Consider the following 22,442-nt stretch of genomic DNA (forward strand, 5'->3'; position numbering starts at 1 on the left):
GGCTATGCTCTTAGTTTGGATAACATCTCTGTTTAGAAAAGCACTTCAGCTCTTCTGAAGTGCTAATATTAGTTAGTAAAAGCAGAGTTAGTATACACTTGATGGCTTTAAAAGTTTTTATACTGAAAGTTGTTTTGTACATGTATCTTGTGTGTATAGTGACTTCTGTGGGTCTTGGACATAGAGCTGGCACAGACATTTCATGTCTTACAAAATAAAAATGSACCTTCCTTGGTCCCTTTGCTCTTCATCCTTACTGGTTGTACTGTCAGCCCCTGATGTCCTTGCAGTGCAAGGGTGCAGATCCTTAGAATCACAGAATGATAGAATGGCCCGGGTGGGAAGGGACCTTACAGATCATCCAGTTCCAACTCCCCTGGCCATGGGCAGGGACACCTTCCACTAGACCAGGTGGCTCAAAGGCCCATCCAGCCTGTTCCATCCAGCCTTCAGGCTTGGGACATCCGCTACATCCTGGGCAAGCTGTTCCAGTGCCTCACCAGCCTCAAAGTAAGSAATTTCTTCCTAATATCTAATCTAAACCTCTCCCCTTTCAGTTTGAAGCCCTTGTCTCCTCTCAGCTGCTGCTGAAAGATCTGGCCACAGTACAGARGATGTGCTGTGTGGTACTGCTCAGCCTCTGCCTTCAGAGTCTGTTTCTTACAACAATAACCCTTGGTGGCAGTGTATTCCCCAGCATGCCATCCTGAAGGCATGGACAGAAAATTCTCCAGCATGTCATCCTAGAGGCATATGCACAAAAACTACTGTGTAATTCTACACACAGGAATGTGCCTCTTATATGATCCTACACTCATGCCCCTCATGCTCCTTGATTTATTGAACCTTGCACAGCAGGATCTCAGAAACTTTAAGGATTTATAAGTTTATACATGAGTTTTGTGCAACTACGAGTGATGAAAAGCTTGCAGTTACTTGATTACATTGTATGCAATTTCTCTGAAGGTAGACATCAGTGTGATCTGAACAATTTAAAACTCTCTTTACTTTTCCCTTGACCAAGTTAAAGGAAAAGAAGCTGTGCAATATAATTCTTGGAATATTGGTTGAACTTTGTGACAACCCTAAAACAAATTTGCACTTCAATACCTGGCGAGGAAAGAGAGATCAAACAGCAGCTAACCTTCTAATTCAGCTATGGAGAGAGGAGGAGATRGATTTGGGAGTCAGGCGTGATCAATATGGAAGGATTGTTGGTAAGTTTTATGATGCATGTGAAACTGTGAGCAATTCAGTAAAATAATGACATTATTTGCTTTTGTTGTCTTAACCCCGGTGAAATTAAATAATGGCATTTATTGCTCTACCTGATAATTCATACCAAACCTAGAATATCTTCTTTTTTATTTATTTTCTGTTTCATTTTATTCATTAATTTATTTTTATTTCACTCTAGCCACTACATGGTATTTTCTACATCAGCTGGGAATGAACCAATTACTGAACAGAACCATGACCAGTTTTTCTAATGCTGCACAACTAAACTATTAAATTTCTTCCACAAAAAAGCATTTTGTTTTGTTATATGTTGCAAAAAGAAATGAGTGCTCTTCTCATGAATTTTTATTCATGCTAATTAAAATTTCCTGGCCCAAAATTTGTKCAAATTCCCAGCCAAACTATCAAAATGATTTACATAGTGTCCACAAAGTAAGATACATTTCCTCCAAGTTTGGAAACTTAATACCTCTTCATTCTTCTACTATGGTTTTGTGTTTTTAAATTATTAGATCCTAAGAGACCTATTGCWACCAGCTTCCAGAAACAGCAAAAGGTCATTCCTGTGCCTTCCAACTGTCCCAGCTTTGCCATCATGGAAATTTCAGAGAGCATACGGGCAAAAGTTTATTCATTATTTTGTAAGCTAGGTAAGATAAATGAGTTGCCTTGTCAGTGTCATATTGTCATTAAACTGAACTTGTTCACTGGTGATCAATAAAGTCACTTCAAAAAAAAAAAAAAAAAGGTCAAGGGAAACATTGCGATGCATCATCAGAACTCTAATTAATAGATGCTTGCTCATTATGTTTTTTAAAGTCCCTCTTGATTGGGATTTGAAGACTTCCCCACTACTTTGCTGCCCCTACCACTAGGAAGAGTTTTCTTAGGACTAAACCTTAAATTTGCTTGAAATTCTCCGCAATTTGTTTTCCCATGCACAATATTTCTTTCACATATTTTAACACTTCTACATTTGCTTCCCTAGATGTGGAAAAGATGTTACTCACTGAATGCTTTTTCTAACATTACCTGAATTATTCTTTTTTTTTTCTGGAGTCTTTCCAATTGATTCAAATTCTTCTTGCTCTGTGGTGTCCCAAAACTGAACACAGTACTTCAGCAGAGCCCTCACAGCCAAATAGAGTTATGTTACTCTGCTCATCTTGTAGATAAAYATTCAGATCTTACTGTAACAATTGCTGTATTCCTGGTAGTATGATATTGTTTGCCCATTCAACTTAGAATGTTGTACAGTCATATACCACACTGGATTTGTACAGATAGCTATTCCTACATTGGGGTTTTTTTATTTGTCCTTACTGAATTAAGTTCTGTGGTTTTAGGTAACTTTTCAGAGTGGCAAGATTAATTTATATTTTAATATTTTCTTTTCAATTGTGACAGTCCCTCCTAACTGAATATAAATACTTGTTATCTCCTTGTCTTGAAACGTAGACTGAAGTCAAAATGAGTGACAAATTCTTCCACATCTATGAGATTTTTTTTTCTGTCTGTAGACAAAAGTTGGTCTTAGTTTTCATTAATTCATAGATATTCATGGATATTAATTTTTTTCGCTTTTAACATTTAACTATATAGACATTATTTGTGTAATTATTTGTTTCAGGGTTTTTTTCTAGGCTTTTTTGTGTTTTCATGTCCATTCTCTGCAGGTTCAAAGATAATGAGTTATTGTTCTGAGATTGCTTCAGCCAGTTCTCTGGTTTACCTAGAGAATGAACTGGTTTCAAAACATCCTTAGTTTCTCTAATATCTATAGTTACTTACTCTCTATTGTATCCCAGGTTCTTACTAATTTTAGTAGTGTTAATTATATTAAATGTTGAATCACAGCTGGATTCTTTACGAAAACAAAAGGAGCAAGGTTTTCTTCCAGCTCTCTCCTCTATTCACAGATCTCTTCCATGTTAGTTGTATACGTTATACTCTCTGCTGCGAAGTACTGAAATGGTATGAAAGTAGATATTAACATATGGAAATATTTTTAAGTCTTTTCTCAGCAACTTCCTCTTGCTGTTAAGCTCCTTAAGTCTGTAATATGATGATCTAGAAAAGCAGTGGTAAATTTTCTTTATTTATGGTATTTCTTAACTTCAAAACGTAATGTAATTATACTCTACTTTCCCAGTTACCACACAGATGATATGATGAAGTCTAAAAAGATATTTGATTGATTATATTTAGATTTTAATTAAGTGCATTTATCATTCTGTGCCCCAAAAAAACAATAATCAGAGAATCAGAAACTATACTTCTCTGCTTTATTCTTTTGCACATATTGGAAATATTTTAAAAAGGTAGAGTCATGATGCTCAAGGCATTATGCTTGAGTCAAAAGTCTACAAGATGGAGGACACCATCATTACAGACCTTTGAAACAAAGCACTAATACAATCTTCCTGTTGGCTACTTCACAGTTCTAGCAAACTTTGTATGTGCTGAACTGCTGCTCTAGAAACTCTGGTCTGTAGATTCAACTGTCTGTTTTAACACAAACCAAACCCTTACCACAAAAGTGTGACATCCTGGCCTGCCAAATGATTGGAAGGCCAATGAAGACATTCATAAGTAAAKATTTTAGAACAGAGAGAATGTATTRTGGAGAAACAGGGGGGTTTTATCAKCWTAAGCCTGCTCAGAGKGACAAATTGGKGGATGTGTGATGAAGATTTTGYWTGTGATTTTATGACAAATAAGGTGTCACTTTTTAGAATATTATATTTTAAGATTAATTCATCATACTGATGTGATTAATATTCTTTTAGATTTTGAAAAATTACCTGCCTTACCTGCTAAGGATTCTGTTACATTTGCTATTATACAACGTTATATGGACTTTAAAGTGAGTATAGTTCAAGCAAATATTACTACTGTACCTTACTTGCCAAAAATAGCAAGTATATCTCAGGATACAACAAACACCCCTTCAAAAGCTGTCCCCTATTTCACAAGTCAGCTGTAGTTTCATATAGTGAAAGCCAGTATTTATCAGCAAAAGAAAAATCCTATCTCCAGCATTGCATCAGTCACCAGGTTCTTGCATCACTACTACTTGTAGTAGTAAATACTACTACAAATGTTTGTGACCACACAGAAAATAAGATTAGAAACTGAGGCTAGTTAAAATAACTCAGGAAAAAGTAATTTCAACTGTTTGCCAGATCAAGACAGGAATGTGCTAGGAGTAAGAAATTGGGGAAGGACTGGAGAGTAAGAATGTGTCTTTGTGCAGTAAGGTCAATTTAAGGGGACATTTAAAAATGGCATTAAAAACATATTCTGGTAAGGATTTTTCTGTGCTTTCCTATCTTTKTCTCTACATGCAGTATACATCCATCCATTTAACCATTTATCCGTCAATCCATCCATCCATTCTGTGTAAAGTTAACAATGATGTGCCTACAGGAAACTAGAGCAGCATAACAAGCTTTTTGAGACCTATCCTGCTCAAAAGATGCTTTAGCTTATGACAATTTTATGCTTAGGAACGAAGTCTGTGCAAGTTTTAAGTGTTCAGGAAATAACAAGACTCAGTCTTTGGTTGATAATTCCAGTTTCCGTTAATGGCTCATGTTGCAGTTTGCTTTAATAATGTCTGCAATTTGAGATTTTAAGAAGTAGGCAGTAGGACTCAACATTTCACTCTTGTAATTTGGCATCTTGGAGCTATCTCTATTTTTTCTGAATTTCTGTAGTTATCAGCATTATTGCTRCTCCTCTTTGGAATCAAGTTTGGCCTTGGGAAGGTGTAGGGAGGCTTATCATGAATGAATTTGGCATAGTATTAGTGCAGTTTAAACTTGCATAAAAATTTTGGGAAGTCAAACAACTATAAAGAGAGAGATGGTTGCACTATTTTATTTTGAATAATTGGAACTGGAAAATGACATAAATATCAGATAGTGTGGTGTATGTTTCATACACAGGTTGGAGAGGTTTGGCGTGAAATATGTGCAGAAATAAAAGAAGAATTCAGGCCTCTTACATCAGATGAAAAAGCTTTGAAAGTTATTTCAAAGCTGACAGAAGATACTGCAAGAAGAGTTGTTGCTCTGCAGACTAAAATGCTTGACCGTGCACACCACCATGAAGTCAAAGAAGAGCAAGAAATATATAAAGAAGTAAGACAAGGAGTATTTAAATAAGGAAAACCCATCTAAGCTTTTTTTGTTCATTTATGTGCAGATTTTCTTATCATATAATGTTGAGAATCCTGTACATGTGCATTGTTTGAAAATGTTCTAATCTGCCTCAGCAGCAAAATTTGAACTTTAAATTAAATTAGGTTAACCTTAGTCCTTCCAGCTTGTATAATTTCCACAGAATTTAGAGAACAATATGAAAAATGAAGCAGAATTATCGGTRATGCATCAGCAATGGGGTAATGAGAAATTATAATTATGTTACTCTAGAGTTTCACCCATCTTCATCTGTAGCAGTAACAATACAAAGTACCTATTACAACTACACCTTCTCCTTAAAATGAAATGTAAGTCTCTATTATAAGCTCCCTTGCTGAATATTCACAGAGCTTCATTACTGCAGAAACTAGGGCTTTGTGCTTCTGAGCGTGTTGAGAATGAGAAAGTATAGACATTTTCCATCTTTGGTTCTAAGGGAAACATTTGGTGGTTTTGTTCATCTATTGTCTCACCCTCACCTACTTTCTGTGAAATAAGATCATTTAGTCCAGCTGTCTGAACTTTCATGCTAGTGTTTTTGAAGGATTGTCCTGCATTATGATGACTGCACCCTTGTCACCTCTACTGATTGTCTCTCTTTTATTCAGCATTTGAGAGTAGAATATAGAGAAAGTATTCCTGAAAGAGCTGTGCTTCTTCCAACATATTTGTTCAACACATGTGTTGGAAGAGAGAAAAATTAGTTTGCACAAAGTAAGTCTCTCTTTGTTTTTAAAGGGCGAATACTATACTATAACATTTTCATCCAATCTCAGATGAGAGGGATGAGCTAAGGTAGCCAAAGGGGCACAGGTGAACATTCTTTTCAAACAGCACAAGCAATGAAATCAGAAGAGATCATGAGAAGAGGATTGTGTTACATCCTGTAAATCTCATTCATATTACAGTTCCAAGCTGCCTATACACAGAGAGAATTGACAAAAAAATCTTGGGAAAATTTCTTGACTCGGACATCAGACTTTGAGGCATTGAAGGTAAGAAATCTGATGGAGTAAAATATATACATTCACAATGTACTTAAAATAATTGCGATGTTCCAAACACACTTCTTAATGAATTATGAGGATATTCAGGTAGAAGTGATAGTAAATTTTATATTCACAGAAGTAACCATAGGTTGTATTGGGAAAGTTATGCAATCTTTGATTCTTCTGTCTGCAATCACAAACTGGGGATCAACATTGCCACTTGCAGTTGAGGGGTGGGTTTATATATTTGTGTTTCTTCTGAAGCTGTTGAAACTATAAGTTTGTTYATTCTTACTGTATTTTTTTCTAATTCTTCATTCTCTGTTTTTAGTACAGCAAACATTTTTCAAGATGGGAAATATTTTGTGATGAAAGRTGTTTCTTCTAGCAATATTTGCACTTTTCCAAAAGAACATAAAAGTGTTAGAGTCCTGGTTTGGCAACAGATTAAGTTGGAAAATGAATGAAATCAGACTTAAAAGAAAAACTTTGGCAGCTAAATTTAATTTTTCTTCATTTCCCGAAGGAGTTGCAAAGGAGAACAATTTTCTTTCTATGCAAGCACCTCCCTGGCTTATRGAAAGATCTGTGCTAGAATCAGAAATGAAAAAGGGCCAGAAGAAGGATTTGAAGAACTACAGACTCATTAGTTTTAACTGAGTCCCTGGGAAGCAGTTTTAGGTGTATGAGGGAGTAGGAGATTGGTAATGGCTGCCATAGGCAAATCACGTCTTGCCAACATAGTTGCCTTCTGTGATAAAATTATTTGTTCTGGAGGAAAAGGAAGGTGGATGTTTATTCCCTTTGCTTTAGCAAGGTTTTCAGCATGGTCATGTGTAGCATTCTTGTAGTCAAAATGGGGATATATGTACTAGATTACATACGGGGGACAACGAGTTGTGTGAAGAACTGGCTGGATTGATGGGCCCTAAATCACAGTGGTCAGTGCCACAGTGACAATCACAGTGTAATGATTAACTAGTGGTCAGTTTTGAGTGATATTCCTCTGAGTTAATTATAAGCAAGGTTGATAATATAAGGTTGATTTAACATTTTCATTACTGACTTGGACATTGGATCAATATCCATCGTCMTCAAGCTCAAGGTGTGAATGCCCCATCCCTGGAAGTGTTGAGAGCCAGGCTGGATGGGGTTCTGAGCCACCTGTCCTGGTGAAAAGTGTCCCTCCCCATGGGATGCGAGTTGGAACTAGATAAACTTTAAGGTCTCTTCCAACYCAAACCATTCCATGATTCTCTAATTCTATGACACTAAACTGGAGGAAGCAATCCATATGCTGAGAGGCGGGGTTTCTATTGCGAAGCTGGATGGATGGGCTGACCCAAAGCACATGAAATTCAGGAAAAAACCAGTGTAGTCCTTCACCTGGGGTGTATAGAGACTGTGTTGTGACACAGTCTGCCTGGATAGGTGGCCGTGTGCTGTGCTTGGGGTGGAAGCTGATCGCGAGGCAGCAGTGTGCTCTTGTGACCATGAAGGCTCACAGCACCCACGGCTGCATTGCTCAGCAGGAATTCCCTTCCCACCCTTGCAATGCCACGTCCTTATATTCTGTTTTYGGGTCCTCAGTACAAGAGTCACCAGCTAGAGGGAAGGTACTTACAATTAAAGGCGAAAAGAATTATAACCTCATTTATTTTGTCATTTTGTTTTTGTATTTTGTATTTTGTCATTTTGTATATTTTTAACAAGTGCAAATGACACCATTAATGCAGATTAAAACAATTTTACTTTTTTTTCTGATTATCTTCAGAAGGCAAAAATGCTTCAGAAAGCATCAATAGAGGGTTCCAGACTTCGAAGAGACGTTTCTAATGGACAACTCCATTCTACTGATATTGAAAAACTCCATACAACAGTAAGTAATCCTTAAAGACACTCTTCGGGGTTTATTCTAGCTGTATATATGCTGCTACTTATGCTTTCATTAACAATGTTTAATAATGTTTTGGCAAGCTCCAAGTATGTAAGAAAGAATCTGTATCTTCTGTAAATCGCCAAATTCTGTTCTGACATATCCTTAGACAAGCAGTTGGCCAGAATGAGATTCAGATTTGCAAAATGCTCTGAAAAAGTGTGGGCAAGATGGTCCCTATGCTATGTGACATGTGCCTCTTGTGAGACAGCCATTCATGAAAACCTTGCTGAGATCAAGGCCTCCTCCTTTCTTTGCTGSGTGTCTGTGCAATCTCTCATACATCTGTAGAGGTGTCCTTTATCAGTAACAAGTCCCTGGCTGGCTGCAGACAAGCCACTTGTTGCATCTGCAGAAATTTACTTTTTTTTCTATCAGTTAACTGAAGTGTGAGAAAATAAAAAGCCTTTGTTAGGATTTAATTAACACCTAAGAGCATATCTAGATGTTGARTTTTGGCAAGATATGTTAAGACATGGGAGAATTCTAGAATTCTAGTCAATAACTGGTTTTGAGCTGGATTATTTCTGTGTAAAATCGCAACTAAGGAGGATTTTAGCGGTATAGTTTCTTGGTTGCTTAAAAGTTAATTTTACTCTTCTCTTTTTGTGAGAAAAAACAAAAAAATATAAACATGAGGTGTCAAACTTGCTTGAAGGCAAGAAATTGTTATCATGGGCTCTCCAGCATGAATTAATAATGACAAATAAAGTGCTTCCAAATTGAAAAGAGGAAGTTCATGTTTGATGTGATGAATAAGCAAGGAGCTTGATAGTAAACAAGCATTGTCTCAGAGTGAAGGACTAGGATTTTTCTCACATCTTAAACTTCAGAAAAATATGGAGGGAAACATCTGTGAATGCAAGATGAAGTCAGCTGGAAAAATCATTTAGGTACTTGCATAAACGACAATGAGACTGTTAAACAACAATTTTTGCAGAAAGTATCTGAAACTTTTTGATATAAACATGAGTAATTTAGAAATTGTTAGTGGAGAGAAATATATTGTTAGATTTTATTTTAAAGGCTTGAACCTCAAGCCAAGGTTGTTTGTATCTTGGAGGGAAAGGATTTAACAAGAAAATACCTTCATGGTTCTATTATCAATATTTCAATARCTGTAGATAAAATCAAGGAAAAGGTTAGTCCATTTTGCAGAATAGGTGTATTGAGAAAACAAATATATCAGCAACATCATATAAAATTCCTCAGGTACATTGCTTAGGAGAATTACAAATGACAGATGTGGCTGGAAAAAATTTTAATGCAACAATCTTCTTCCCTTTTCTCTGCCAAACACCCTTAACAGGGAGAGATGAAGATTAGGCTAAGATGGTTCTTGCAGACCTGTCAAGGTCAAGTAATCAAACRTGTGAGTCACATGCACTCAAAGAGTTGCATTTTTTTTAGTAGGTCATGATTAGAAGACAGAGCTGTCACTCAGGGATATTTGTTCCAAGAGCTAAACCTAGTCAGCATAAAGAGTAGTAATGACTCTTAAAAGAATATATGACTCTGGATAGTCTTGGAGATTTCCTGGAGCAGTAGTTCTATGGAATTGCATTCTGAAAGAAAGTGGGCCTGTTCCTTTTTTTTTCCTTTGAAGTAATAATGCATAGTGAAATTCTGAGATGAAAAACTGTAACTAACATTCTATACAGATCCAAATAACATAGTACAACAAACTTCTATTGGAATAAAGGCTTGATTTTCCTTTTTTTTTCAATTCATAAGATTGGTCATGAAGGCAGAAAAGCAGAGCACATAAAAGTATCTGCTGAAAAAACCCACTCTCTCCTTTCTTTTGTATTGATAGGAACAAATTGTGAATTTAGCATCAAGGAAAGTTTCAGTGGCCCTCGGAAACCTCAGCAGACATCTCCACCAACTGAATATTTTCAAAAGGCAGTTAATGATTCAACACTCATTTAAAACTCTAGCATGAAAGCCAAGCAATGTATTTATTTTGTGTTTCAGGTCGGACCTGGTCGTGTAGTAACTGTGGAAAGTACACCTCGTGAGTACAATAGACGGCTRCTGGCTGTTACAAACCTTGCTCTTACAAAGTCCTCAGTTTCTAAAGAAGCCTTGAAAAAAAAACAAAAGAAATAAAACACTGGACTCAAGAAAGTCAAGAAAAAATTGGTACTTGTAGAATAGATACTGTTGCAAATATTGCTATATTAATATATAGTTACCTATATGTAGATTAAAGATAAAATCTATTTGCAATGCTTTGATAAATTGCTTAGACCATCTTAAAATTATATTTTCCCATAATTAATATAATATGGGCATGTTTTTTTAATGAAGCCCTCTGTACAATATGGTACAAAGGTATATTAATCTAATAACTTTGTGTGTTAAAATCCACCATCAGTAGGTCCACTATTTTCATTTTCATCTCTTGCTGACACATTCCATACATTGCAGTTTAAGTGTCTTGTTAAGCCAGGTCCTAAATCTTCACATAAACACATTCAATTCTTCATTTGTCTGGATACCATACCCACATGGGTTTTTTCCAGGTCCATTTTGTTTCTTGAACTGGCACTTTTAATATCAGAACTTCTGACATCTCAGAAACACACACTAAGAAGTTTGTTTGTGCCAACAGTTTCTCCAAGCCTGTTGGAGAGACATGCTGGAATGTCCTACATCATTTGGGTTCCGCACAGTTCTTTAACTGGTCTTGCTAATYTTAATTGTTGGGCTATTATTCATGTTGTCTCCAAAAGGAACTCATCTTGTTCCACCCTAGCAGCTCTAGAAYACCAACACAAACTGGTGAGGAGCAGACCTTTTTGTGGATGACTCAATTTCTGAGCTATTTTCTYTCTTAATTTGGGCAATGCCAGAATTTGCTATGTTACAATAGAGCAAGATTGCCTGAGGCTCCTCATTGTAAAACCAGTTGCTATCCAATGCTTGGGCATAAATTTCTGTGACATTACAAGCTTTTATGCTGTGTCATACAAACTGGCACTTAGTCTGTCATTTTTGCCTGTAAGTAKCATCTTGAGAAAAACACAAAGTTTGCTTTTTTTACTGCCAGACTGAAAAAAAAAGAAAATAAATTTGAGCTAAACATATTCCAACTCSCTTTTTTTGCTTCATGAGAGAGGGATGGGATAGATGTGTGTATAAATATGTCATAAAAATATGTTTGTCCCTGTAACAAGGCATGGCAGACTAAACATTAAAAACAAAGGCAAATATTTTTGTTTCAAAATTGAGTACTTAAATTCTATAAAAATAATAAAYTTAAGGAAATAATGAAATAAAATAAAACATACATGTGAAAAATGGTATTTTAAGTTTAGAAAAATCTCTACGTGTGTGTTTTCCAAAGATCAGGATTTTCTTATGGGCAGGCCTGTTAAACCCTTGTTGAGTGAGAAAGTCATCACACTGTAAAGAAAGCCATCTAGTACTTAAAGCTAGAGAAATTAAATTGTTTTTATTTTTTATGCTAACCCTTTGCTGACTGATAATTTTTAACTATAATCTAGTTTCATTGTGACATTTTCCCAWAATTATCTGTATAAAGTTTAAATATGTTTTATTAAACCAGCCTGGATGTGTATTTCTTGCCTACAAGAAAGGTTACCTAAGGTACCTAAAGATTCTCGAACTGAAGTCCTCTATGTCAACTAAAGGTTTGCTCAGTTTTTTATATTTATATTCCCAGACAGCTCTGCAGCAGCCTTGCTGCTTTATTACTGGCTTAGAAAATGTACTGTCTGTTATATTTTCACAATTAAAACCAAACAATACATATTTTACTAGACCAAAGACTGACATTTAGCGGCTTTTTTGCATGCTTTTGCACATATGTGAATGTGTGGGTGACTCTACTACTGGCAGCAAGGCAGAGGCCCAYTTAAAAATTGTAGAGGATTTATGTAAGTCCTTCAAATTTCTGAGCAAGGGCTACAGGAATACACTGTAGCCAAGGTGGATAAAAAAAAAATTTTAACTGAAAATCAGTTTTGCTTGTGCAAAATCATTAAGTCAGGCACAAAGTGAACCCCATAGCATTTTTGGCCCAACTGCATTGTTTCTGCTACAGAYGCCCTGACTGCAAATGAGCAGCTGCAAAAACTCTTGTTAATTGRTCATTAATGTTAATTAATAATGACTGGAGAATGAAGGGGACAGAATTTCCCCAAATACTTACATTTATACTTCATGAATCAATACTAACACAAAGCTCACAGTAGCACTAACAGCATTTGATTTTGCCAGCCAGCAGTGGATCATAGTCTGGCTGTCACAAGGGGAACTTACAGCATCCAAGAAACTGGGTTGCTGTCCCTGCTTAACCCAGGGATGGAAACAGAGGGGGTGCTGATGGAAGAAAAGACCATCCCATTCACAGTTAATCATGTCACATCCCAGGAGTAGCTGTGCCTTTCCACAGCTTTCATAGATGCCCATCATAGTATGTCCACCTGGAATTTGTTTTGTTGCTGCTGCTGCRTTCCTGTGGTTCACAATCACCTGCCCCTTTGGAAGACACCACGGGGTGACTGTAGCAATTGATTGTTCAAACATTCTSCAGCCAATTATGGTAAATAATTATGGCAAAGCACTTTAGTGTCTTATAGAAAACTAATTAAAACAAARACTTACTGTCTGAAGAAGGATGAAGCTTTTGAAACTGCATAGGAGACCTTGCTCTGGCATTCAATTAAAAGACCACAAGTAGAGGAAATAGAAACACAAAYAGAGGAAACAATCCCTTTAAAATGTTATTATACTTTGACACTTCTGTAGGTGAACAAGGGGGATTTGTTCATGCGATTTATAACAGTTAAAACATTTGTTGCAAATGCAATACAGTACACAGCTTCATGAACTAGATATTACTGGGGCAGGTTAAATCATAGCTCTCAAACCACTGCTCATGATAATATATCTGTTCCTGAAGCTGCTGTGTTTGGGGTCAATAATAACTCCATTTGCTCAAAAGGTGTCTTTAAAATATTATTTCTATCATGAACTTAAAGTGATGTTAATGGGTCAGAAAAATCTCTSGCTACTTTTGTACCATCTCTAGAATACTGTAGGAGACATATTTTAGAAGATGCTTTTCAATATGGTGTTTACTTAAATTAATATTTACAATTTTATTAAACTTGTTGGATATTTTACAAACTGTATATGAGTTTGTATGTTGAGTTTATGTGGGATGGATTTCTTGTTACTTATGAAGTTTATATGCTGTTACAGCATAAATACTATTTCCTAAAATAATTAAAACCACCTAGAATCTCATAAAAGGCTAGAACACAACAGGAACTGAACAAATTGCATTGCCCAAGGAGTAAAGSAGAGAACAGTCAGCATTTCTCAGACTTTTTATGCTCAGATGTATCAGATTAACTAGGCAGTTAATGTCCTTGAATTATTTTATCCATGCTCAGTGGTTACTGAGAGCAGTAATCAAATCCCTCTTTTGAACCACTTGGTGCATGGGTCCCGTCTCAGCCTGCAATGACAGGGATGGACTACATCCCCTTACTTGCAATCTTGTGAAAAGCACTGCTCTTAATGWCAGGAAGTAGTGGTTCATCAAATAATGTGTTAATAGACAAGAAAATTACTGCTATTTAGACTTTGCTGCTTAGAAAAATACTTTAATCCGTAGCTTAGACTAGCAATGATAAAATACAAAGTTTAGACTGCACAGGACATTACAATGAGCATAAACCTTACCTTTTAGCCTAATATCACAGCTCCTTTTTTTTCAGTTCTGAAAGTTTCTAGTATGTGCTAGACAGTGTATAAAATACATTTGTTTACATTTTCTCTGTTGCATAATGTATAAAAATATATTTGGGTTCCATCAAAATTAACTTTTAAAAAGAGAATTCTTGGRAAAGAGAAAACTAATGACACATCCAGGCTTTAAAGCTTATGTGGGAGAACAAAAGTTTTGATTCAAAACACAAAAGCATTCACACATGCACTGAGGAAAAGGCAAGCTTGGTAGACTGCAAGACAGGAAAGCAAAAGTGACAGTGTGGGGGTTCATGTATTTATCAGTTTAGGAGTGATTAAGTACTTTATACAAAAAGAAARGAAAGATTGAACCATGCCGAAGGATTTCTCCAAGCATCAACAATATATGTTGTGATTTTCTGCTCCTTTGTTTTGATGTTGCCTTATGTAAGTATCTTCATTTTCTCCCCTTTTTGCCTAAAATGGATTGGTGAAAGCAAACCCTGCAAGATTATAAAATAAAAACAGTTATTGTCCAAAAAATGTGTTAGAAAGGCTATGAATAAATAATCCTCATGTTCATTCTGAAAACCTAAATCATCTGACTGGGGACATCAGAAAAGAGGAGGAAGGGGGAACAACAGAGCTAGGACTGATCAGTAAGATGTAAAGTCACCCACATGATCTGAGTTCAGACTCATCCCAGATCACAGTGACCAGAATCTGTCACTAGTGATTCACAACGACCGTGAGATCACATTATATGTCACTAGTTTTAGTAGGAAGAATAGGGCTTAAATTGTCAGGGATTTGAACTTCCCTTCTACAGAGAAATKATTCCCCACAGCTGAGACTGAAGTCCTAATACCAGGAAACTTGTAGTATTRTAAWTACTTTATTAATRTATTGTYATTTATATGCACAGAGTGATAAACWGAGAATGYAGCAATCATTTCCACACACTCYCACRTGCATACCCAGCATTTTTARCACTTTGTACTACCCTAACAGATAGTGACTCTATGTATTGTGAAAGTAGCTACCATTGAAAGTTGCAAACATTTTTGACAAAGAGAGACAGAAAATTGGAAATTAGTATATTGAGTTGTCTAACCAATCAAGGATGAGGATGGAGCATTGGTTCAGTTTAATGCTAGTGCCATATCCTGTAGTTACCTTCTAAAGTTCTATGTGAGTATGTGGAAGAATATTTAGGAGATGTTAATTGTCTTCTGCCCATTCCATGGGATCTTGAGAGCACACAGTCTACATACATATCCCAGAAGTTCTGGGCTAAATCATTGAAGAGTTCATTGTGCTTGGGCTTAGGGGATTCCTTTAGAAACATCATGAAGTCCCAGAGAGCAATGACTGTATCTGCTACTTTGAGTTTCTTCATTTCCACCAGCCCATGGGATGATATCTCCCAGCATTGATGGTCAATCTCTCGCAGTCTTGGAGGAGTTTCTTTTTGATMCTCTAGATTGGCATAAACCAAATTCAGCATCAATACACAGCCCAGCTGAAGAAAACATTTTYGTTTCCATACGAATTCCATACTTCAAGCAGATGCCTAAAAAAAAGTGTATAAAATCAAAGTGATTCTGACATTAATGTGGTACGTTGTCACATAGCTTTCATGGGTATCCCAAGAGATGATTTATAAGTATATTCAGAAAAATACTTTCTTCTTACCATGAAATAAATAACAGTCAATGAACCCTAATGCTGAAAGCTAGGTTTGCACTTAGAAATTGTTAATGCCATTTACAACCAGAAAACCTGAAGCAGAAAGTTTGAAGTGACAATAGCCAATGTCAGAACTGCTCCTTGAGACTACTTCCCTTAAACTCCTGTACTGGGATTATCAATAAAATCAGGTTAATAGCCGATGCTTAAATAGTCCTAGTGTTATGCTATTTTAAATTCCTGCAAACAAGGAACAGTTATACAGTCCATGTATAACTTTTCATGAAAAGTCCAACTCAGAAAGATGGTAATGAAGGAATGGTAAACCAGACCATACAAAGGCAAAGTCCTTTCTGGTTTATATTAGAAAATTAAGTAAGTATTTAGCATTATTTTGGCATTACTATTTCTATTATATCTGCAAAACACAGAAACTATCTGGAGGATTAGAGATAGAAAGAGCAATAACACAGGAGGCATAATGAGAAATTCAATTGCTACACAGTAGGTATTCTTTACTATACATAGGTTCCCCTTGGGAAAAATGCAGTCTTCCTATGACATGCATTCCATATCCTTGAAGCCAGTTTAGACAGAACAGCACTAAAACACCTGAAAAAMCCTTYTTTATCAGTCTTTCCTRTCAAGWTAAARAGCAGTGGAACAGGAGAATAAARAGGAARCCAATCAAACAAACAAACAAAAAAAGCACAGGAAGAAATCTGATGAAAAAGATGCTCAAAACTCTCAGAGAGTGCCCTTATTTTGGTATCCTAAATCAATTTCATGTCAAGTAGTTGGTGTCATGCTTATTCCCACAGTTTCCAATTCAGGGTGTAAAATACAATTWCAAAATTATGTGAGGTTTTATACAGGAAAAAAAGCAACAATTTGGGCAACTGTGCAAATTTTACTGGGAATTTGGCCAGAATTGCAAGTGTGCTCTCCCWCTCAGAATATTTCTGGGCACTGTCAATATGAAAAGTTAGTCTGTGATGTCTTCGAAGTGCTAACACACTGACATTATTTCTGCAACTTCTACTGAATGCAATTAAAGAGAGAACAATCCATAGATAATACAATATTTATGTGAAATGTCTGTAGGAATGCAGAATTGAGGTGAAACCACAGCGTTCACAGTCATACCAAACAGGATCAGAAACCAGGACAGCTTGAAACAGGCCTTTTTGCTGTGGCCTCATGGTCCTATGATGATTTTTAGTTTGAATGTGTAATCACACTGCTATAGCTACCTGATATCCCTCGTCATGTATTGCTTTGCTTCAGCTTCAGAACCCAAGGAACTGAGACAGACACACAGACCCTCGAGTCTAGCTCCTTCCTAAAACCCTGGGCCAGCCACATTTCTGCAGGCAGCAGGATTACCTGCCTCAGCATCCCAAGAGCTTATCAGCAGGCATTGAAATGTCTCTTCCTTCGCTTCTTAGAAAACTGGTTCCAGCAAACAAGTAGGGATGGAAATGCTTCTCTTCTCACTCCCACTTCGCTAGGCACCAACATTCAGAGGAAGGACACACTGGAAASTTACTACCAAGTAGGAAAATGGCARYYAGGGCACCWCCAAAATTTTGAGTTTTTCTGATTTCATGTTTTAATCCAACTAAAAACTGAAATGCTAAACGTCCATTTGAACACCACAAACAGGAGCAGAGACCACACTAAACCTCACAGAGATTTTGAACTAGTAACACCTACTACTCAGTACAAAAGAGATGAATTTCACAAAGGCAGTAACTAAAGAGCCACAGCAAAAGTTGTACTTACAGTGTTTCTGTGAGGAAATGGAAAACAGTAGCCTTGGAAAACAGAAGTCAGCCACTTGAAGAAAAAGAAAGAAATTCATGAGAGGGCTGCAAGTGCCTGGCAGCTGCTGGATGCTCCAAGGATTCCAAGGTTACACTGCACAGGGATGACTCTGACACTGGCAAAGCAGCAGCAGCAGCAGCAGCAGCAGCTGAACTCAGGTCTGTGGAAGGGTGGAGGGAGCTGTGGCTGTGGCAGCCCCACCTCTTTCTGCAGCAGCACCCAGTGTCAGCCCAGGCTGGGCTGGGGCCTCACCTGGAGAGACTGCCTCCGGGAGTGGGGGTGTCTTGCGTGAGAGAAGAGGGGAGGCAGAGGCTGTCAAAGGGAGGAAAACACTATGGACAGCAAATCTTGCTCCTATTTAGGAAGATGAACACTCTCATTTAATAAACTCCCATTTCATAAACCTATTCATGTTCCTGTTTGCCCACCCCATTCATGTTCCTGTTTGCCCACCAGAACATGCAGGGACAATGTTCAAAGTAACGAAAAAGTATAAATATGTAGTAAAATTTGGTCTGTTAGGGTTTCACAACATGCTTTGGTGGAGTTCAACATGAACAGTCAGTTCTTTCAAGTGCAAATGTAAAACAACAAATATACACAGTACTTAATCACAAAACCAATCTGCTCTGAAACGACAATGTTCACAATAATTARGTGTCTTCTGCAAGCCTTTCCTAAGCTAAGCTATGTCAATGYTATTTGAAAATCTTGCTTCAAAAAGTAAGCCATGTTTGAACCTATACAGGTAAATAGAAGAAAATATCTGGAATCCTGGAATACAGTTAGCTTCCTTGAATCACTGAAAGGAGCTAAAGCTCTGTTACTTGTAATTAGTCCTTGAAATTCTAAGGCAATGCTCATAACAAAGAGATTAAAGCATTAGGAAAGCTGTACAAGGAAACTGCCTTTAAGCGAGCTTCTTTATGTCACTAATAAAAAATAGGATTCGGTAAGTTTTCAAGTTAAGAAAATGTTCCCTTTTTGTTTGCTTTATGCATTATCGAATTTATCAGTGTTGTCAATCTCACAGTGAAACAGCCAAAATTTCAAAGGCATTTAAAGGCATGTAAAGAGGTGAGCAGTTGACAGCTGTTTGGCCACAGCATCAATCCCTTCTTCTSATTTCATTCCCACTTAAAGCATCTAAGTGTAGTAGCACAGGATACTGGTGCAAACACAGTGATTTCATTCTACTCCAACAGCCGCTGACGGCAGCCTTTGATCACATTTTTTCATCCTACAGTTTTATTTTTATCCCTCTCCTCTTGCTTTTCCTTTTTCTAGTTAAAGCCACCATTTTTAACTTAAAATAAGGTATTCACAGAATACAACTATAGAAATCAAAATGTTAAGGAATAGACCTTTGTTGGGAAAACCCTTTTAAATAAAAATACCTCTTCTCAAAATGCCACCTGATCAACAATGTGCTCTTAGGAATCTATTTATGTGAAAAATCATTGATAATACCTAGAAAAATCACATCTCCAAATGAAAAAGCTTCTGAAGGCTGTTATTTTTATATTTTATTTTCCTTTCYGATGTTATGCACTTTGTCAGTCACACTGAGGGATCATCACCTGTGGGAGAACGTCACCTGGAACAAGGATGAACTCATGAATTTAAGTTGGCAGAGAGCAAAATTCTTGGCAACTAATAATCCTGTGGAATGTTACATGATGTTTGTAGGATTGAAGCATCATGAAGATAGGCACTGATCATGCTTATTAAGTAAGATAGTTATTAAAATTTCTATTTCAGAGTAAGAAAGGTCAAGGAAAGTCAAGAAAAATCAATCTGTGACCACCTTTGTAAACATAGCTGAAAGCTATATAAGGTCTTGGGCTGAAGGGGAAAGTCCTTAAAGCAGAGAACCTATCCATGTACTATGGGAAGATTTAAAGATTTTTTTTATTATTTGTTTTTTTTTGTTAGTGACTAAGTATAAATGGGATTAGAGAAAATGTGTTGTGTTCTTCATTCTGCAGGGTTTCAGAAAAAATTCCTAAGGTGCAGCAAATGCCATATACAAACCCAAAGACTCAGCACAGCTTGACACTAAATTTCATAAGATGGCTCATTTCACTCAAAGTAAAAATGCCTATTTCTATGATTTTTATTTTTTCAGTTGACAGTCGAATCTGGACAAAATAAAACGTTTCCTTCAAAATTCTTCCAACATTGATAGCCTTTCTATAGCATGCATTTTAAATGTTGTACTTCAGCTTATTCCTTGGACTATTGCAGCTGAGGTCYCTCCATCTAGTGGGACTTTATTGTACTAAAGAGTGTATCCTTGGTATTGGTTAAATTGCTTTATCTTTTTCCATAAAACTTTAAGAGTTAAAACATCAATATTTTGCAACATTTGGACCTTGGGTATGTTGGTGAAGTTATTTCTTTCAATTAGAAAGACTTTATGTCAATTTAACAGCCATGCACATGTTTAGAAAGGCGAGGAAACAATTTACTTTTGTTTTTTTAAATTATGTCAACTTTACTTTTAAAAAAAAAAGCAGTGTTGCTAAAATATTGCAGCTTATTTTCAACTTATTCCCATCATAGTTCTTTTCTAGACTGAGAAAAACAGCACAAACTTTAAAAAACTGCTGGTGGAAGTTTTAAAATTGTTGGATGAAAAGATTGTATGGCTTCTTCTTGTTAGAGTTGATAACTGTAGACTACTTGGTAATTTATATCAAGAGAGAAAAGATACAGAGCAGTGAAACTGTGATTTGAGGTAGCTGTACACTTGTGATTTTCAAGCAATCATATACAAATAGATGAAGTACACAGTAATAATAACAGGGCAGGAAATGAAGCCTTATTTATCGTRAAACTCAGAATATGCATTGACTACRYATAAATTAGTTTAGGGACCTTTAAAATGCCACCAGCCTTTTGTGACTGAATTATAGATGTCTCTGTGACATAGGCACACTTGTACGTAAACAGGATTGATTCACTGAAGATAAAGAATTGAGTCACTTTCTGCATCACTGATTAGCAGCTTCTGAAGTAAAGAAATGACAGAGTGATGTTCTGCCATCAGGCTTGACAGTGAAGTGCTCACAGCCCTGTAAATAAAGATGAAGTTCAACACAGCCAGTACAAATTAGGAGAGAAAGGTCCTAGGAGAGAATCAGTCCTGCCCTGTAAACAAGGAGTCTCTTCAGGGGACCAGATACATTTTTGAAGTAAGGTATTTGTACAATGAAACATCTAAATATCCTCAAACTTCAGAATTTTAAAYGATTCTGTTTCAGTAATTCATACCATCGTGTATGTGTGATGAGCCATTTAACTTATAAAAGGTCCAGAAAACGCACAATGCCACATTTCAAATGGAATGTTACTTAAGTGCCTGCTGACAGGAGCTTGTTGGCATAAGCTTGTTCTCTGGAAACAAATCTAGTGTTWTGTCAATGTAACACCTTCAACTCATATAGGAGAGCAGCCCTTCTTCATTTCTTTTTTGAGGTCAAGTTATGGATTGATTACATGAGCTGAATTAACACTGGTTAGTAGCTCTGCTGGCATCTCGGAGCCAGCCACACATTAACCCATTAACGTCCTGCTGTGTTCAGCAAGTTCAGCACACTGAGTTTAAGGCTCTGCTAGGTGAACCGGCCTCAGTGCCAGCTGCTCTCAACAGTTGTAATCATTAAATCTCTAAGGACTAAATTCAAACAGTATATACCACAAAAGCAGAACAAGGCACAAAACCAGGGTGTAATTTGATACATACTTGTGTCGGTATCCACAGAGAGCTCTGGGCCTATGACTGGATCCTCGAAAAACCATCTGCAACTTACTTGTGCTTTCTTCATCTCACTTAAAAGTTCTTTTGCTTATCTCCTTTTTTCTATTTATTTCTATCGAATGACCACATTATATGTTTTGCTGAAGTCACACGCTAACTTTCACATTTCTAAGGACTTCTGAACCTTGCCTACAATTCAGAGGAAACTGACAAATCCTTCCCATATTATGAATCATAAATCTGGACAAAATGTTCTGCTGTTTGTTCCATGAATTGGCATGGTAACACTGAACAGGAATATCTTCCTGAATGACATAGCCTAATTCCCTGCCACCACAAAAGCTCTGCTGTGCAATCACCTCATGAATTTATCAAGTGCCATATTAAAAACAGAAATTTTTTTGCTCCCACTAATTCCATGGAAAAGCAGATTCATAATTCGATTGCAGYAATAACTAAAAATATTGTTCTAATTTCCTGATATATTTATTACTGAATAGTACATATCTGTTTGTTCTTGTGTCTTTTCCCCTCAAATTAAATGGTTTCTATCCTTCATGTTTACTTCCCTGATATATTTATAGACAGCATTGGGTCTCCTCTCTGGTTTAGTTTAATTGCAGTAAACAAGCTGAGCCATCCTAAGACCTGCTCTAATGAAAGGCTCTCAGGCTCTCTGGTGATGCACCTAACTTCCCTCCAGCTCTCTTTTAGTTCAGCCTTAGCTATAGAACAATGATTAGACATTTTCACAGAGATTTTACCAGGGCCTTAAACAATGACATTAATACCTTCCTACTTTAAATGAAATCCATCTCCTGAGATACTTCCTTGTGTTGTTCAGTCCCAGCCAGCAACTAAGCACCATGCAGCCACTCCCTCACTCCCTCACAAGSAGGATGGGGGGAAAAATTGAAAGTAAACGTGAGAAAACTTGTGTGTTGAGATAAAGATAATTTAATAGGGAATGCAAAAGCTCTGCAGCAAACAGAGCAAAACAAGAAATTAATTCACAACTTCCCATGGGCAGGCTGGTGTTCAGCCGTCTCCAGAAAAGCAGGGCTCAG

At 36.8% G+C, this 22,442-nt stretch overlaps 2 protein-coding genes across 2 annotated transcripts in view; one reads left to right on the forward strand and one right to left on the reverse strand.

The window, feature by feature from the left end:
• CFAP69 (cilia and flagella associated protein 69) overlaps nucleotides 1–11,786 on the forward strand; it is a 29,297-nt gene extending 17,511 nt beyond the window's left edge. The window contains 8 exon segments of the mRNA XM_057376775.1: nucleotides 1,025–1,217; nucleotides 1,752–1,889; nucleotides 3,426–3,447; nucleotides 4,006–4,105; nucleotides 5,190–5,384; nucleotides 6,353–6,439; nucleotides 8,208–8,312; nucleotides 10,347–11,786. Coding sequence (XP_057232758.1) covers nucleotides 1,025–1,217; nucleotides 1,752–1,889; nucleotides 3,426–3,447; nucleotides 4,006–4,105; nucleotides 5,190–5,384; nucleotides 6,353–6,439; nucleotides 8,208–8,312; nucleotides 10,347–10,481 — 975 coding nt within the window. The 3' untranslated portion in view covers nucleotides 10,482–11,786.
• A 2,274-nt stretch (nucleotides 11,787–14,060) lies between these two features.
• On the reverse strand, nucleotides 14,061–17,726 carry FAM237B (family with sequence similarity 237 member B). The gene is made up of 3 exons (XM_057376780.1): nucleotides 17,571–17,726; nucleotides 15,273–15,669; nucleotides 14,061–14,599 (listed from the first exon to the last, which is right to left on the reverse strand). Exons 2-3 carry the CDS (start codon nucleotides 15,652–15,654, stop codon nucleotides 14,574–14,576), a joined length of 408 nt encoding a protein of 135 aa, XP_057232763.1. The 5' UTR covers nucleotides 15,655–15,669; nucleotides 17,571–17,726; the 3' UTR covers nucleotides 14,061–14,573.
• Between the last annotated feature and the right edge of the window lie 4,716 nt (nucleotides 17,727–22,442).

This window comes from Malurus melanocephalus, unplaced genomic scaffold, assembly GCF_030028575.1.
Source record: "Malurus melanocephalus ecotype Western Australia unplaced genomic scaffold, MMel_1.1 scaffold_290, whole genome shotgun sequence".
In the NCBI taxonomy this organism is placed as follows: domain Eukaryota; kingdom Metazoa; phylum Chordata; class Aves; order Passeriformes; family Maluridae; genus Malurus; species Malurus melanocephalus.